Below are 16343 nucleotides of genomic sequence, written 5' to 3'. Positions count from 1 at the left end.
CCTAATGTTTGATCAAATGGTTTCCAAACTCAGTCTTAATGTAACTGTTTAAGTTAATTCGCATTAAATATTAGAAATACAAAGCATGAAGTGCAACTCAAAACTCTGTGTAAACAACATCGTAAGGCCATCTCTATACAAACATGGAGCATATCCTGGAACGCACCGCTGGGGGCTCTGTTCACGCTCGCCGTTCGTTTGGAGCCTGTCAGTGTGAGAAAGTTTTCCATGCTGGAGAGAAGGAGGTTACCCACCGCTAGCGGAGGGAAGAGGGCTGAGCCTGGAGCCGCTGGGGGAACTTGAAGAGAGCAGGGGGAGGAGGAGAAGGAGGATTGATAAAACAAGAGCGTCTGTCGATGCGCGCAGCAATTCGCACTCACCCAAAGAAGTCTTTGAACCAACAACGAAGAAAGGGGAGCGGGCTTTCCATTCATCTTGTTCACAGGCAACTCCACTTTTTGAATCGGTGACGCGCGTTTACTTCGGACCGCTTCAGCATTGTTTTTCCCATCTATTTTCCTGTAACTGCGAGGCAAGAACACGCATCCTAAGAGTTACTGCTTAAGAGTAAACTGCCAGTTGCGTGACACTTGTTTTACGGACTTAAGCATACACAGAGACCTCAGTCACTTGTCCGCGTGGTGCGGGATTTGGAGCCGGGACAGGGACACCATCAAATGCAAAAGTACGCGTACGAGAAAGCCATGGCTCAAGAGACAAGGAACGGAGGAACCTCTACGCTAAACAACAACAATGGTGTTGACAACAGCAAGAAGAAAATGCTCATAGCTCTAGACATCTTCTGTCTGCTTTTGGGTAAGCTCCATGTTATCAGTTCTAACACTTTTCACTGTGGCCTTTTGTCAGCTGATGCTCTGTATACAAAACACGCCGTGCCGCCAAGCGTAAAGGATTTGCATAAGAATTAAAGCCCAAACTGTAAACGCGTTACAGAGACCCTCGCTTTCTATTAGTTGGCAATAAAAGACTTATCGTTAACAGAATGCACCGTTATCTACAAGCACAAGACAGTTGGATTTGCAGCAATCTGCTTATCTCACAGCTCCAACACAAAACGTTGATCATGGAGACCTAAATAAGAGTTATTTTTGCATGGGTTATATGTCTGTCAAGTTATTTTAATAAGCTTAATTGTTCTAGTGCTTCTAAAAGTCACAGCGTCAGGAAGCAGAGTGTAATAACATAGGCACGTTATTACACTCTGCTCCCCAAAGTTAGAATGTTTTTTGGGTTTTTCCCCCCCCTTTTGTGTTATTACAATATATAGTGTCCATTTCAAAGGCCAGTGGATTCCAGTGGGATTTAAGTGTTGATGCTTGTGTGTCTGCCAAAGCGCCTGGGGCATGAATGTTTTGAAGCTGCCCTTTTACTGCCCTTTAAATAACCAATCACTGCCCCTATTTGCCCCTATAGCCTTGTTCGCTTGACCCGAGAGTCAGAGATGTGCCATTCCAGCTTTGGGCCTCTAACCAAAACTTAGTAGAATTACATAGAGTGGCTGTATAGACGCAGCCTGATGGATTGTTCTGCTATGGACTGCTCGCTCGTCACTTGTTATTCCGTGAGCGTCCCGTCCGTATTGAGGGTTTTGTTTTTGGCTCTTGTCACTGTACCCCCTTTTTTGGTTAGGACCCCTTCTCCCCCCCTTTTTTCCCCCTATTCTCCAATTTGAGAAAAGGATTAGGCGGGCTGCGTTTAACTTTTACTCATTCACCTCCAGAAACGCGCAAATCCCTGGCCAGCTGCCCCCATGATCCCTGCACTTCAAATCGCTCCTTCTCTCTCTCCCCCCCTTTTTTTCTCCTCCTACCTCTGTATCTCTATATGCTGCTCCAGGGGAATGCGTGGAATAATTGCTTAAGCATGTGTTGTAGCAGGGAATGCCTCACCAATCTGTAGCGGAGAGAGGGACCCTTGGCGGACCGGGCTGTAGAGGAGCAGGTGGGATGCCAAAATGATAAAGTTAAGCTTCAACGCAAGGAGATGTGGCGTTAGAATCTCGACACGCAAGGAAGAAACTTGAGGAAAATTTAGAAGGGATCCTGTTAATCCTGTACTTTAACTTGAAAGAAATGTGGAGGAACAGTATGAATTGCCTAGATATGTCCGCAGTACAGTTTCAAGCTTCTAAAACAAGTGCGAAACATCCTCAACCCGAACCCAATCCAACTGACAACTTTGAAATCCTCTACTACACAGTAACCGCAGATGTATCCAGTCCAATCCAGATGTAGCAGTATTTGTGTTTGTTGTGTACCGAGGATGGACCCACTAGAAACTGAGAAGTCTATTATTGTAGACACACAAGCAATGGCATCTTGTACAGGTGGATGTAGCATCAGTACTATCTCATATATTTCTCACTGACTTGCAGTACCCGTTTGTTGCATTATGTCTTTTTATGTGAAAAAAAAACCTTGATATGTGTGCGCATTTTACCTTTTAGTGACAGTGGCGTTATTGGTGTAGCCTGGCATCTTGGCTTTCCCTCACAGTGGCCTCTATGATGCTGCAGAATCAATTGTTTTGGGGTTTCTGGCAAGTTTTTGGTACGAACCCCTAAAACAATTGATCGTGGAGTGTCATAAAGGCCTCTATCAGGGAAAGCAAAGGTGCCATGCTGCACCCATAACGCCACTGAATCACTAAAAGGTCAAATATATACCAATATTGAGTTGATTTTTCACTTAAAAAGTTCCATAGTGCACCGTTAATGTCAATGCTTTTGTGCACTTTTCTTCTATTGGTCAATAATCAAACTTTTACCAGAGTACTTCTTCCAGCTGAACATCGGTGGTAAAACATAACATTGCCACACAGGAGCTCGCTTTTATTAGCCCGGATGCTACAAATGGAGTAGATTAAATGCACATTTTCCTGTGCAGCCACTAAAGTTTTCCAGTGGGTTTTTTATATTGCTTTGCTTATTAAAAAAGAAAACCTCAACTGGGGACACAGCTCTTCATCTGATCTTGTATAAATGCAGCTGTGATTTCAACTTCCTGCTGTTTCATTCATTACAAGCTTTAGGGACACATACAGTTGCACGCTTCAAAACACACACCGTCACAAATGTTCACACAGACCCCTCTTTTGTCATGCTAAATATACGGGCGCACGGAAGCGATGATTGGTTGGCCCACTTCGGCGGTACATATGGGGACACGGAATGCGTTGAGGGGGTGGCAGAAAGCTAAGGAATACGGAATGAGAATTGTTATGTGGTTGATAGGATGCATCATAAAACGGGTGCATAAAAAGCTCATTATTGTAAGTCTGCCAGCTGGTGTCAGACGCGCTGATAATTTATAGAAGGGTGTCACTTTACGGTCACGCTACCCCAAGGCTAGACTTTTTGTTTGCATCAAAGCCTTCTTGGTGATATAGAGTCAAGTGCAGCCATTGAACTCAAAAGCACTCAAAGTGAAAAAGATGGACAGTAAGATGTTATTTCAATATCTTTATAATGCAAAATGCTTATAAAATGTCAATATTGGGCACTTTATCTTGACAAACCACATTAAATTTGCAGCGAACGGCTTGGTTTTGGCAGCTGAGCAGGGAGCATCATGAGCTGATTTCACTTTGGCACTGCTCAGCTGAGTTGATTTAGCAAGTCTATAAGGAGCACACGCACATACGCACTATATGCCACCTATAAATACAAGCTGCACTGCATAGCTGAACATTCCACTCTTTGCTTTTTGATTATTGACACCCCGGCTAAGTCACTTTGACGCCAAAATAGTGTCAGATCAAATGGCAGGCATATGAAAACAATGAGAAGTGGATTAGTGGTTTGGAGGAGAAAGTTTCCTTGTTGTGTTTATAGGTTGCTGCCTTTACAGTGTGGTCTTTAATTCATAGTGAGCTTCATGTTTTGATCAAATCTGGTGTTTTAACTGTATGTTTCGAGAAGACGCCTTGTCAGTAAGAGCCACAGAAGCCTGTCACCTCTTAGCCTAAAGGGAATCAGCATCTTAAGCAGTGAAGTGTATTAACCTCACCATGCTCTGAGCCATTAGCCGCTATAGTATTACTTCAGCCAGTCACACAGTCATTCATTAAGGCTTGAGCCCTTACCTCAGGACTCTAAATATTTCCCCAAATTTCTCACATTCTTCGTCTGGCTTCGGGAGCGTGGACTTTGACGTGACATCTGGCGTCATTTTGAGTGAACCGGGGCACGCTGTGTGTGTGTGTGTGTGTGTGTGTATAGTGGAGCTCAGGAAAGGGAGGGAAACGGAAAGGTAGTGCTGGTTGGAGGTGGGTGTGTCCCTGAAATCAAATCCTGTCAGTTTTTTTCTGCCTTACCCCCCCCCTTTCCTTCACCCTGATCCACTTCAGCTGGATCTTTACATTTGAGCTTGTAGTGTGTTGTTATTATTATATAGTTTCATAAAGTTAATTTGCTGTTCAGCTGCCCCTCCCAATGCAACCTCTTTAATTTGCAAGCACAAAGGCCTTTCTATGTCTTTTTTTTTTTTACACACATCAAAAATCTCTTTGATGTTGAGTAAATTATTATTTTGTGTTCTTGAAGTCGGCATTTTGAAAGAATAAAGTGTTCATTCAGTGTTTATGGGGATTGAAGTGTCTCGCCAAAAACAATAATCAAGGACTTAGCGCAAAAGACAAGACACACAATATGTCACAGCCTGCAATTAGGCAAATATTCTTTTGTCTCAGCAGAAATGTCACACACTTGAATGCTTATACTGTGTCTTCTCTCACTTAGACTTTATTGATTGAATGACTTGGAGAGTAGCACAACAGAGTAGAAGACACATTTCTGAAACCCATATAAAACATGCTTTACATCAATGCAGAGAATCAGTCCTGACAGCCTCCCACGATGCAGTTGTGATTAGCACTGTTATCTCTGGATGGCCTGTAGAGGTGTGTGTTTACAGTCTGTCTGCGGGATGAGGCGAGGCCCGTGCCCCTCACTCGGACTCAGGACTGCCCTGTGTCAGGATAACATCATTGTTTCATGGAGGAAGAGTCGACTGAGATCAGCAGACAACAGCAGACACGTCTTTAGGCTACGGGAAACACTGTGGATAATGTAGTCGATCTAATGGAAGATGTACTAAACATTAGATATGCAACTTTTTGAACATACAACATTAAGTTCAGTAGAAACAGACAGAAGTTTGCAGCGTTTGTGATTTCATAATTGCGACCATTCAGACTGTGACTTTGATTCTACTGCATCAACATATTCAGCCCCAGTGCATGCGTTGATCTGTTGTGTTGCATGGTTAGTTGCAGACTTAAATGATGAAGCCTTCGGGGTGAGTGTCTAGATTAGAGGTGTGTGTGGGGTGAGCGTGTGTCCCATGAGGTTTCTGAGGCCCGAGGAGAGCCCAAATCTGTCATTACGGCCTCTACTTGCCCCACCGCTGTGTGCATGTGCGTGTTTGTGTGATGCATTGGGCTTTCACTGTGTGTCCCATGTGGCCATTGCGGGTCGGCCCCAGGCAGCCACTAAAGTGACTGTCCCAAACCAGACGCATCAATCTGGGTGCGTCTTCTGTCACTAGTACCTCCACTCTGGAAAAGAAATAAATGAGATTATGAAACAAAGCATACAATGGATCAGTTTATGCTTTGACAACAACAGCAGCTGAGTCTGTCGCTGTAATGATACGTCTCTCAGTGCTTGTTTACATGACCTGCAATCATAATCAAGTGGCAACAATGCACTTTTCTTATTTAACCTATCCAATTTCATTTGTATTCTTCTAATTAACTTGTCAAAGCACAATTTCTTTTTTATGATTGCAGTAGTGGTAATTTGTGCAAATTGAGCAGGGCAGTCCTATCCCAGCAGCCGCATGCAGGCTCTATCCCAGTGCCCTCGTACAGTAGTGTCCTGTCCTGGGCCTCTCCTGCTGTTCCTCTGGCCTCCCTGTCTGTCACTTTCTCTCACACATTGTTCACTTGCAGTAGGCCCCTGTGTGTGGATGCGGCCCGCATACACAGGGGGGGAGGGGCCAGGCAGATTTCTCTGTTTTACTCAGAACAATAGTCCTTTTGATGCACCTCTGCGCCCTTTGTTTCATTAACGAGCTCCGATGCAGCACCCGCAGACAGAAGGAGGTTAGAACGAGGCGCTGGGAGAGTGACACTCTTCACTGCTCTGTCACTGCTTCAGGGTGCTGCTACATTGCACAGGATTGTTGGCTGTCATTCTGAATGTTTTAGCGCTTATCTGTGAGCTGTGGCCTGCGCTGTGCAGTTATCAGATGAGCATCTTTATTGAGGCCTTATCTGCACTATAGCCACCGAGCCTTATCCTGTTTACAGTACATAGAGGAGAAGCTGCCCCGAGAGCATGGGCAGAGGAACAAGGCTGAACGTTCACCCTGCTGCAGTTATCAGATAATGACCGAGAGCTCAGAACGAGACACGGAGGAAAGTGAAGAATGCTGTGCATTATCCAGACACAAGCGTCAGGTTTCAAAGACTATACAGCCTCTCCTCCACTGCAGCCCATTGTCCCAGGAGGCAATAATGCCATTAGGACAACTGCCGAGGAACGCCCAGTCAGCCACCCATCCAACAGCCCAGAACCTGAAGTGGCCCCAGGGCACAGCTTGTGTTACTGCCCCTCAGAGCAGCTGTGCATCCTCCCATTTCAGCTGGCAGAGTGGCCGAGCATCAGGAATGTGTTCATGAGAACGTTTCAAACAAATGTAAATATTCTCATGCCTCACTCACTAATGTGGGCCTGCTTCTTTTCTCCAAACGAGCGTCTTCTCTGCACTCTCATTCAGTGGACGCTGCTGCTAAAGGTGCAGATGAGTGCCCACAGGTGGCAGAGTAAAAGGACTGTTTTGCACTGAGTAAGCAGATGTTTTGGTCACGGCCCCAGCGCTGCAGCGTTCAGCTCAGACACAGAGGGACAGGGTTCAGAGTGGACAGTGCTGAGCTCAGCCACTTCTGTGTCTGCCCTAGAGAGAGGGACCACATGTGAGCCACAGGGACCAACAAAAGCCCCACATCTGCAACGGGACTCGGCGAAAGACTCCTAATCACTTATTACCAACCAAGTATCTGTCTGTTTATATTAGTAGTGTTTGTTTCGTTTGCATTATAACACCCACAAAGCTGCAAAACACGACCCCATTAAAACATACACTGGCCACATATTCGTCTTTATATTTTGTGGTTGTATTTTTTGTGTTTGTGTAAGCTCTCGGTCGTACAGTTTTTGTTCATTCATGAACAATTTATGTTTCTGTATTAGATAAAGAACAGTAGTTGAGCTCATATGGACAGAAAGCAGAACAAAAAGCCCTGCAGTGTGCCAGCTCTTGTCATGCACAGACAAAGCCTGTCCTAGAGAACTGTTGTGTGCAGTACAGCCATGTCACATGTCTGCCCTTTCACCTCTGACCCTGTGAGAACATCCGAGGTCAGCCAGGGGGGACCTCAGCTCACCTCTGCTCTCAAATGTCTGGAGGGCCACACATACTAACACTTTGGGTTTGGCCCATCTAAAGATAAAGTTAAACTGTGCTGGGCATCTATGTTGAGCTGGAAGTGTGACAAATTCCATAAGATCCCTGGCATCCACGGGCCAGCCCCATATTTAAAACACCAGAGTCCTGCGCTGGGTGTGTGGCCCACTAAATGTTGAAACAAGAAGAGGAAATTACAAGCCAATTTGGATAAGTTACTGTTATTATAGTTCATTATGACTCTACAGTGTATAATATAGCTCTACACCTATACTTATGTCTGCTATCTCCACAGACTGGAGCTTTGACTGGCAGTGACATTCTGGCTCAACAATGGACAGAGGGATCGGGCACCAAGCCACGCATTCGCCTTGATCCCTTTAACTTATCTGATTTCAACAAAACAAAACACGCTAGGCTAATCTCTCTGTCACACATCCACTCCAGATTACGCACTTGTACCATAACAGCCTTTCGGAGAAGCTGTGTCCACTTCCAAGAGGCTACGCACGGACATCACCAGAATATTCCCACAGTCCCATGCCGTGTTATAAGTAGGGTATCATTTGACAGTGACAGATATGCGCTGCAGGGCGGGGACCTGGATGATAGAAGTATGTCAACACTTCTCTCCAGAGGCAGAGATGAGGATACGTGCACAACAAGTGTAACCGATCCCCCTGTCAGTGCCACATAAAACTCTTAAGGCAGTCTCACGGCATGTGGAGGCAGCGTTTTGAAATCAAAGGAGTTATGTAATTGAAACGAAGGGCGTAAGAGTCGTATCAAAGTTAACAGCGATTTAAATGGTCACACAGTTACAGTAGCAAGCGACCAAGCTGTAATTTTTTAGTTAGTATAATGTCCTCGGCAAACAAAAATATACTTAACCTCTTAACCCCGAAAGCTAAGACCTACAAAACTCATCTCAATGGGTCTTTTTCCTCATGTTGTAGCTTCGTTGTCATGACTTTTTTGAGCGTTTTCCCATCGCTTTTTTGCCACCTTTTCATCGTCACTTTTCTGTTGCTCTTTTGTTGCTTTTTTAAATCACTTTTTTCGTCACATTTTCATCCCTTTTTTTGTCACTTTTCTGTCGCTCTTCAGTCGCATTTTCTTCCTTGTTTCCGTCTCGTTTTTGTCGCTATTTTGACACTTTTTTCAAGAAGCTCTTTGATTTGGGTAAAGGTGGGGGTTAAGAGGTTAAAATTGTGGTGATAATGTATGGTTATCCCTTTGTTTAAACCTCTAAAACATACTCTGAAATACCAGTGATTCTGTCAGTAGTTTTGCAGATCCTATTTCAGTCTTTAGTCAATAGAAAAACTGCCATTGATTTACTTTGGAAACTTGATTAACGATAACCACTTTTGATACTGAGCAGTTTCAAGTTGCTTTACGCCAAATGGCTTCAGTGTAACTTCATCCACTGTCAAAGCACAATGTGGTTTGCATTTGTGTTTTGCCTTTGAGATCTATGGGAATCCTCTTTCACATGACAAAGGCACTTTACTTGATGTTAAATATGATTCTCCATTGAATGACATGCTGGGACCCCCCGTCTGACCTCAAACTGAATCGTCCCGTCTACTCCTTAGTCACATGATACGTTTGAAAGACAGGACGAGGAAATCCTCTATTAGAACGAGCACAATACGTCTTCCTCTGGACTGCCCCACCTCCCATTCACGTCTCACACTGAGGTCCTGACAGGCCGGGGATGCTTTCCACGAGCGCACGGTCAGTCCAATTCTGCGGGCCCGAAAACCATGAAAACTCATTAGAATATCAATGGAGGATCGGAAGGCTCAGAGTCATAAGATTGGCATCGGCTCAGTGCTGCAGTCCCAGGGGAAGCTTCAGGTGATGCATTGCAGCTGGAAAGTTAGTTACAATGTCAGGAGGAATTAACCTTTGGAGCTGCAGTAAGAATAGCCATTGTTTCCTGATTGGTGAGGTACAAATGGTCTTAAGACACAGGACAATAATATGCAGCCTCGTGGGACTTAAACGTGATTGCAGGATAAGGACACGGCATGAAAACCAGCGAGGGAGTTTGAACTGTTACTTTTGAAGTATAAAACGTATAGTGCATATAGGGAGAGTTCAGTAGCTTTCTATTCTGAAGTGTCCAGTGACAAAGCATTGATCCGAAACACTTCCAGAGTGTGCTTTCTGTAAGTGGCTCATTGCGTTTACATTTTACATCAGGTTTTTTGTGGATTTTATGGCCTTTTCTATTTGCAAAAGCCATTCCAATGTAAAAAAAAAAAAGTGCCAAATCAGACTTGGAGGAGTCATGCCTGTGGCCTGTTCTAAACGTTAGCCTGTGATACCAAATTTAACCCCAAAGCCAATCAAACAGGGCCTGGCTGGATAATCCCCCTGACCCTGTCACAGAGCGCTTTGGCCTTGTGTACATGCACATCTACTGTTCGCAGGCATGTAATACAGACAGGTACAAACTACAGACAGTAATTTATGAACAACTAAGCTAGCCAAGAAATACTTCCATTTCTGTACCTTAGGATTGGATGTAGCTATATTCTGAAAGAGTGAAATGCATGACAGAGTTTCACAGTTAAAAATGTCAGTTTCTGTGGGTAGGAATGTTTACGGTCAAAAGAAAACTGCAAAGTAAAAGGGAACTAGAACATGTACATGGACTAACCGTAGCATAGAAAACAGAAAGGTAAGAAGTGCTCTGTGGAACAACTCTGTTAGCAGTACTGATTAATGCTCACACAGTGTAGTGTCCAAATGCCTTTGTGTGAAATATAACCCAATAATTTACAGTTTAAAAATCTCCGTTATTTTATTGCTACGGAAGGCTCCAGAAATCCCATGAATCTTAGCATTTTTGACAACACAATCCCAAGTTCTACAGTATATAATGTACACGAACAATCCCCAATGTTATCAGTTGGCACCACTTACACAATATACAATCATTCTTTCTCCTTTACTGACTTCATGTGAACCATGGCATCCTCCAGTCTCCCCGACAGTGGCAGTTCATGTGTAGTAGTTTGTTTTTTAATGTAGTGGGGCACCACAGGGCCCAGCCGACGGTCCGTCCCCCCTCTTTCTTCATCCTCCTTTTTTTTGTATTTTAATCTCTCTCCTGGTCCACTCCTCCACTTGTCCTGCTCTCTCAGTGCGGGTCAGCGGGCGCTCTGAAGGTCACACTGGCTTTATCCACCAATGATAAAGGAGGTCATATTTCTGTGGGCCCATCTTTGAGGATCCGCATTAGAGGGTTTGAAGGGACACTTTTTGTAGATTCTTTACCATTGACAAATTTAAGAGTTTAGTGGTTCAATAAAAAGTGTTCACTCGACTTAAATTACGATACAGTGGTTCTCAAATTGCGGTGCTTCTTCAGATGGTGCATTTTTACACTTTAAAGATCATTTCGATTATGCTTTTGTGCTTTTCTGACCAGACTTGGTTTGCAACCAGTTTAGACTTAATGTAGTCTAATGTACATTATTTTGGACTGGGATTAGATGGACTAGTGCAATTTGCTCTCTGCTTTTTTTTTGCACAGTGGCGTTGCATCATGCAATATTTAAATCAATCAATAGGCTAAATAAATAAAAGTCTGATATTTTCACAATTATTTACTTTCCAACATGTTTTTTTTCGATGCTTGTGCTTGAATTTGACCCCAAAGAGCTTCACAGAGCCCCGATTCACTCTTTTCAATAGTTAGTTTAGTTCCCTTTCTACAAATTCAGGTATTCATGTCCTCCCTTTCCCATCACTTTAGCTTTAGCACTAGTTAGCGTGTGTTTGTTTATGAGTGTTTCCCATGTCTGAGGCCCGTGACCTCCTTTCACGTCCCCTCATTTGCATGTGAATTCCCAACTCCACAAGTAGGCCACAGGCGAGAGGAGAGCGGCGAAAGAGGGAGAGATTGGCATGAGAGAATTCATGATCTCGAAGTTTGTCCAAATTCAAGTCACGTGGAGTGAAAAAACAGCCGTGGCAGGTTTAACTGTAAAAAGAAAACAAATTGATCGCTTTGAGTGGCTTATGTTGTGTTATGCGATAGGCTCAACGAGGTCTAGCCTCCTGGTGGTTCCCAGGCAGTGGAGGGGGTCAGGCCTGTGTTGTTGCAGGTGTCCATTTAGTGCCAACCTCCAAATACTGGCAGGAGAAGACCGTCAAGATTTAACATTACCTGTCTGTGACAAAAGCTTACTGTAGTTAAGCCAGAACATTGGGGTTCAAAACTGATCACAGATTGAATGCAGAGTTTGAAAATAATGAGATGGTTTGCAAAATTCTGCAATGCAAGCGCTGAATCAGTAGCAGACTAACGTAGAAATCAATGTTGCCAAATGGTATTTTAGGGTATGATAATGCACTTTTAGAACAAAGGTTTACTGTCATTTTTATGCCTGAGAGTTGACAGTATCTAGTATTGTTAGAGTCAATAATATCGTTTATCGCGATACTTTCCTGCCTCAGTATATCAAACTTCAAATTTGCTATCGTGACAGGCCTAAGTACCACCTAAGAAGTTATACACATGGACTTTAGGGCAGGGCGATATGGCCTAAACACTATATCACGACATAGAAAAAGAAATATCACGATAACGATATATTTGACGATATAATTGACAATGGACAAATTACATAAGAATCCCAGCCTTACGCCTATTGGGAAGATTAATTCAGTGTATCAAATATGATCCACTCAAGCAGTTTACATCCTTCATTTCATTTGACTTTTCAAGCACCTGTCCCCGTGTTCTGCAGTCAGTGTTTATGCTGCTCTGATGGAGCAGAGCGAAACATCAATTCTATCGAAAAATTCTATCGCGATATCGATATGCGATATGATTTGGCCCTAATGGAATTATTAAAGCAAGGTCAAAATCCCTAAATTCTACAATGACTAGAACTGTAAATATACGATTGTGTCGGTGCACGCAATTGAGCATATCTTCATAATGACACTTTGGGGCGTCATTTATTAAGATGACAGGTGCCATAAAGCGAATGCAAGGTGGAAAATAGCATATTTGTGGGCATGTTGCACCAAATTTACCTTTGGAAATTGTGTGCATTACAGTATTACAACCCCAAATCTGATTTGTAAATGAGAGAATGCTGCGTGAGTAATAAAAAGTGCTACTCGTTTTGCATATGAGCAAACGCTTACTAAATGACCCCTTTAGTTTTGGTTGAGCTAATCCAATCTGACTCAATTCATAATTTACCCCTTTACGTGAACATATAAATCTGCTATAAAGTTTTCATTCCATAAGTTATTCCCCCGTTAGACATGATCAAAATCTTCATTATAATTTATTCCTTGGACTATGCAGAGTTAATGACCAAATGAGCTCACCCCGGCATGTTTTCGCACCTCTCTCCGTCTTAGTCAAAGTTCACCGACTGATGTTGCAGACACTTAAAACAACATTTTCCCCCTTTTCAAGTGGGTCCGGCTGTCTGAGAACTCATGCATAACATCGCGAGTCTGAGGTTTGCTCGGAATGCTCACGCTCGTGGTCGTACTTGTGAATTATGCGGTGTTTTTCAAGACAGCTCCGTAACACAAGCCCCCGTTGCCATCGCCGACGGGACGATCAGGCAAACGGCCCCTCCGCTAAATTAGGAGCACTCACGAGCTGATCCTGTGCCTTTGACCCAAATGTCAGACTATCCCTGTGAAGCTATAGCTAACCGCGCACGCCAAATGTTGAGACAGCTTATGTGTAGTCTAATGCGCCATGTATACAGTGGTGTCTATGGGGACGCCTGTGTGTCTTGAGTTATCCCGCTATTTAAAGGCTATATTTGCCATTATATATGCCAAGAGTGCTGTCATCCCGAAAAATGTTCCATAGTTGGGTGGGCTACGTTTTCTGTTTTTCTTGCTATTCACACATGTCAAAATCCCCAGAGGGTGGTCCTGTATGTCTGAGCTTAACGCGCTTGTGGACTTTTGATTTGGAGTGGCTTAAGAGTGTTTGCTTACTTCATATTTACCTTTACTTTGAGAAGGACGCTGTCAAAAACTTTATAGTAATAACTACACACTGTTCAGGATTTGTAGCGTATCATTGATTTATAAAACACTTACGAAGCTTCTCAAATCATTTGTCAATCAACTTTCAACAAGTAGAAGCTGTATGTGTCGTCGTAGTAACACACACCGAGAATGGTTCAGGTTGGGACAAGGATTTGGGCCGGTTGCCTAATCCGAACCAACCCAGTGGCTCTCAACTGGTGCAGCTTCGAGACCCGTCTTTTGCATATCAATCCGCATCCCAAGATAGATTAAAAATTAAACTTAGAATACAAATATTACTCTTTAATTGTACATAGTAATGTCAAAATAGAGTATTAGAGTATTGAGTTTTTGGCTAACTGTTTTCAAATGTTTTATAAAGGATGAATTGAGTTAGTTAGCCTATGTTTTCAAGCGTGCAGTAGTTATGTAAGGATTAAACAACGAGGAGCCGTGCATTATACAGTTTTAATGCACGGCGTGGAGGCAGGTTCCTCCGCGAAGCGCATTAAAACTGACTCCGAATTGTTTAATCCGCTTTGACCATAGTCACACAAACTGAAACTGTTCATTGTGGCCTGTTTGCTTTTTTTTTTTAAGTCTGGGGCAGGAGTTATTTTATGTTTTAATCTGTTTTACCTGAAACTAGTTCCAACTCAAATGTTTGTGAAGTGATATAGATAGAACATGATTTAGCTGTTGCCGGGCTAACTGCCAGTCAGAGTTGCGTATTCATCCAGACCATGGTAAAAGTAAAGTTATACCTCATTGTATGTGACTACTGCCGTTGTGTCATTGTCGAGCCTTGCCTTTTGCTCTTTTTCGTGCACTGTATTTGTTGACCAAACGCTGGAATGGCACTCTCTTCACTCTGATAGCACCTAATGTATTGACACTACAGCCCAATGACAGTGTATGTGTGTGTTCCATTGTCCCGCATAATGGACCCCTGGCCTGTGGATGTCGTGCGTATTTGCTTTGACAGAGGGGGGCATCCCACTTATGCTACAGGACAAACCTCGTGTCTCAATGGGATGGTGTTAAAATGTCAACACGAGCGGCAGGAGAGGATTTGCAGAGTAAACACCGTATTTAGGCTCTGGATGAGTTTGACACACACCTGTGAGAGGATGTGGGTTCAATGTCTGTAAATACGAGACATTAGCTCAGCAAAGGTATACAATTTCAGACAGTTCCTTTATTTACAGTACTTTGTCACAAATAACCCTACAAAACTATCCTATCCATCCATGTAAAGAACTTACAAATGTAGATGAGTGGAAATAGTGCTCATGTGGATTCATTACCAACATCAACGGTAAGTAACGCGACATGTATTGACTCTTCTATTGTGCACATAGCCATGCTGCCCAGCCTGGTCTTCCACAGCGGTGTGGTCAGACCGTACCAGAGGGGCTTCTACTGCAATGACTCCAGTCTGTACTTCCCCTACAAGAGGAGCACCGTGCCCTCCACCGTGCTCACCTCTGTGGGCCTAACCCTGCCACTAGTGTCTGTAAGTGGGACGGGGCAAACACCAAGGGGCAACAACGGGGGAAACTGAAGGATCATGAAGACTTGGGTGTAGAAAACAAAACAAAACATAGAATCCATATAAAATAAAATTCACATGACTGCAACCCACAGGATTTTGATTTGATCTGAACATCGTAAACATCATACAAGTTTGTCATCGTATCTGAAACCCATCAGTAAAGAGCTGCATCTCAATATAGGTTACACATCATCATGGAAATGCCAGCGTATTAACCTGGCTGATGCTGTTTGGGCATGGCCTCCACCCAGGCCGCTACCCATGATCCTTCAGTGCCGGTGTGCGCTCCTGGTGCGCCCTGTGGTGTGTGCTGTTTATGTCTGTGTCACTGACCTGGTGCCTTTATGCCTTCTGCCCCTCCCTCTCCCCCCCCTCTCTCCTCCCTGCACTGCTCTCTGTCTTTGTCTCTTGTAGCTAGCCTGCCTTTCCTGATCATTGAGACTAGCACCATAACCCCGTACCGGCGCGGCTTTTACTGTTCGGACGAGTCCATCCGGTACCCCCAAAAACAGGGAGACACCATAAGCGATGCCGTGCTCTGTGCGGTTGGCATTCTTATTGCCATCTTCTCTGTAAGTCCAAACATACACTGATACACTGAGCAAACTTTAATGTACACTCAGGGCTGTTCATTTAACCGATACCATGATTTTAGAGTAACTTCCACTGGTCAAAAACGTGTTAACAACCAACCAAAACTGCAGGACCGAGATACACCAAGATGTCCCCAAACAAAAAGGCAACAACATATGCCAAACAAAATTTCATACCATTGAAATTCTGACATTTTTACTTTTTATTCAGTATGTATAAGCTTAATTTGGTATAAACATATTTGAGAGACCTTAATATTATAAAACAATAAAAGAAACATAAAGTCATGTTTATAGTGAACACTTCCCTCACACACGTCTTTGAGTATCATGCAGCTTTGTCACTGACTGTTCTCCGTGTCATTCTATATTCTTTCCCTTCTTGTCTCTCTATCATTTGAGTTTAGTTTTTATGACTTCTCTTACAGCCAGTGGCAGTAAAATGGCCCCCCTCAAAGCGACAGTAGGAAGTGTGTGTGGTGTCGCGCGCATGCCACCGAGACCAAAGACATTTTTACGATGTGCCCGTTCGCGCTCCTGCACCTCGACTCCACACTGTGCCCCTATGTGTCCACACTGTAGCCACTAGCTCAAGGGCAAAGGGCCGACTTATAGACTATATTCTCGTTATTTCTGAGCACTAATGGTTTTAGTGTAGTGCCGGGGATTAGGGGG

At 43.7% G+C, this 16343-nt stretch overlaps 1 protein-coding gene across 2 annotated transcripts in view; it reads left to right on the top strand.

Moving 5' to 3' along the window:
* Positions 1–217: 217 nt before the first annotated feature.
* The window catches only part of plpp3 (phospholipid phosphatase 3), a 36703-nt gene continuing 20577 nt past the window's right edge, over positions 218–16343 (top strand). Inside the window, exons 1-2 of one of the 2 annotated variants that reach the window (XM_079575301.1) lie at positions 218–816; positions 14882–15036. In XM_079575301.1, the coding sequence (XP_079431427.1) occupies positions 678–816; positions 14882–15036 (294 nt within the window). In that variant the 5' untranslated portion in view covers positions 218–677. Of the gene's footprint in view, positions 817–14881; positions 15037–15489; positions 15648–16343 lie in introns of both variants that reach the window. The other variant, XM_079575300.1, reaches the window with a different exon arrangement.

Source organism: Gobius niger (assembly GCF_951799975.1).
Source record: "Gobius niger genome assembly, chromosome: 17".
Lineage (NCBI taxonomy): Eukaryota > Metazoa > Chordata > Actinopteri > Gobiiformes > Gobiidae > Gobius > Gobius niger.
Note: the sequence above shows the minus strand (reverse complement) of the source record. Positions and strands in the feature narration are given on the sequence as shown.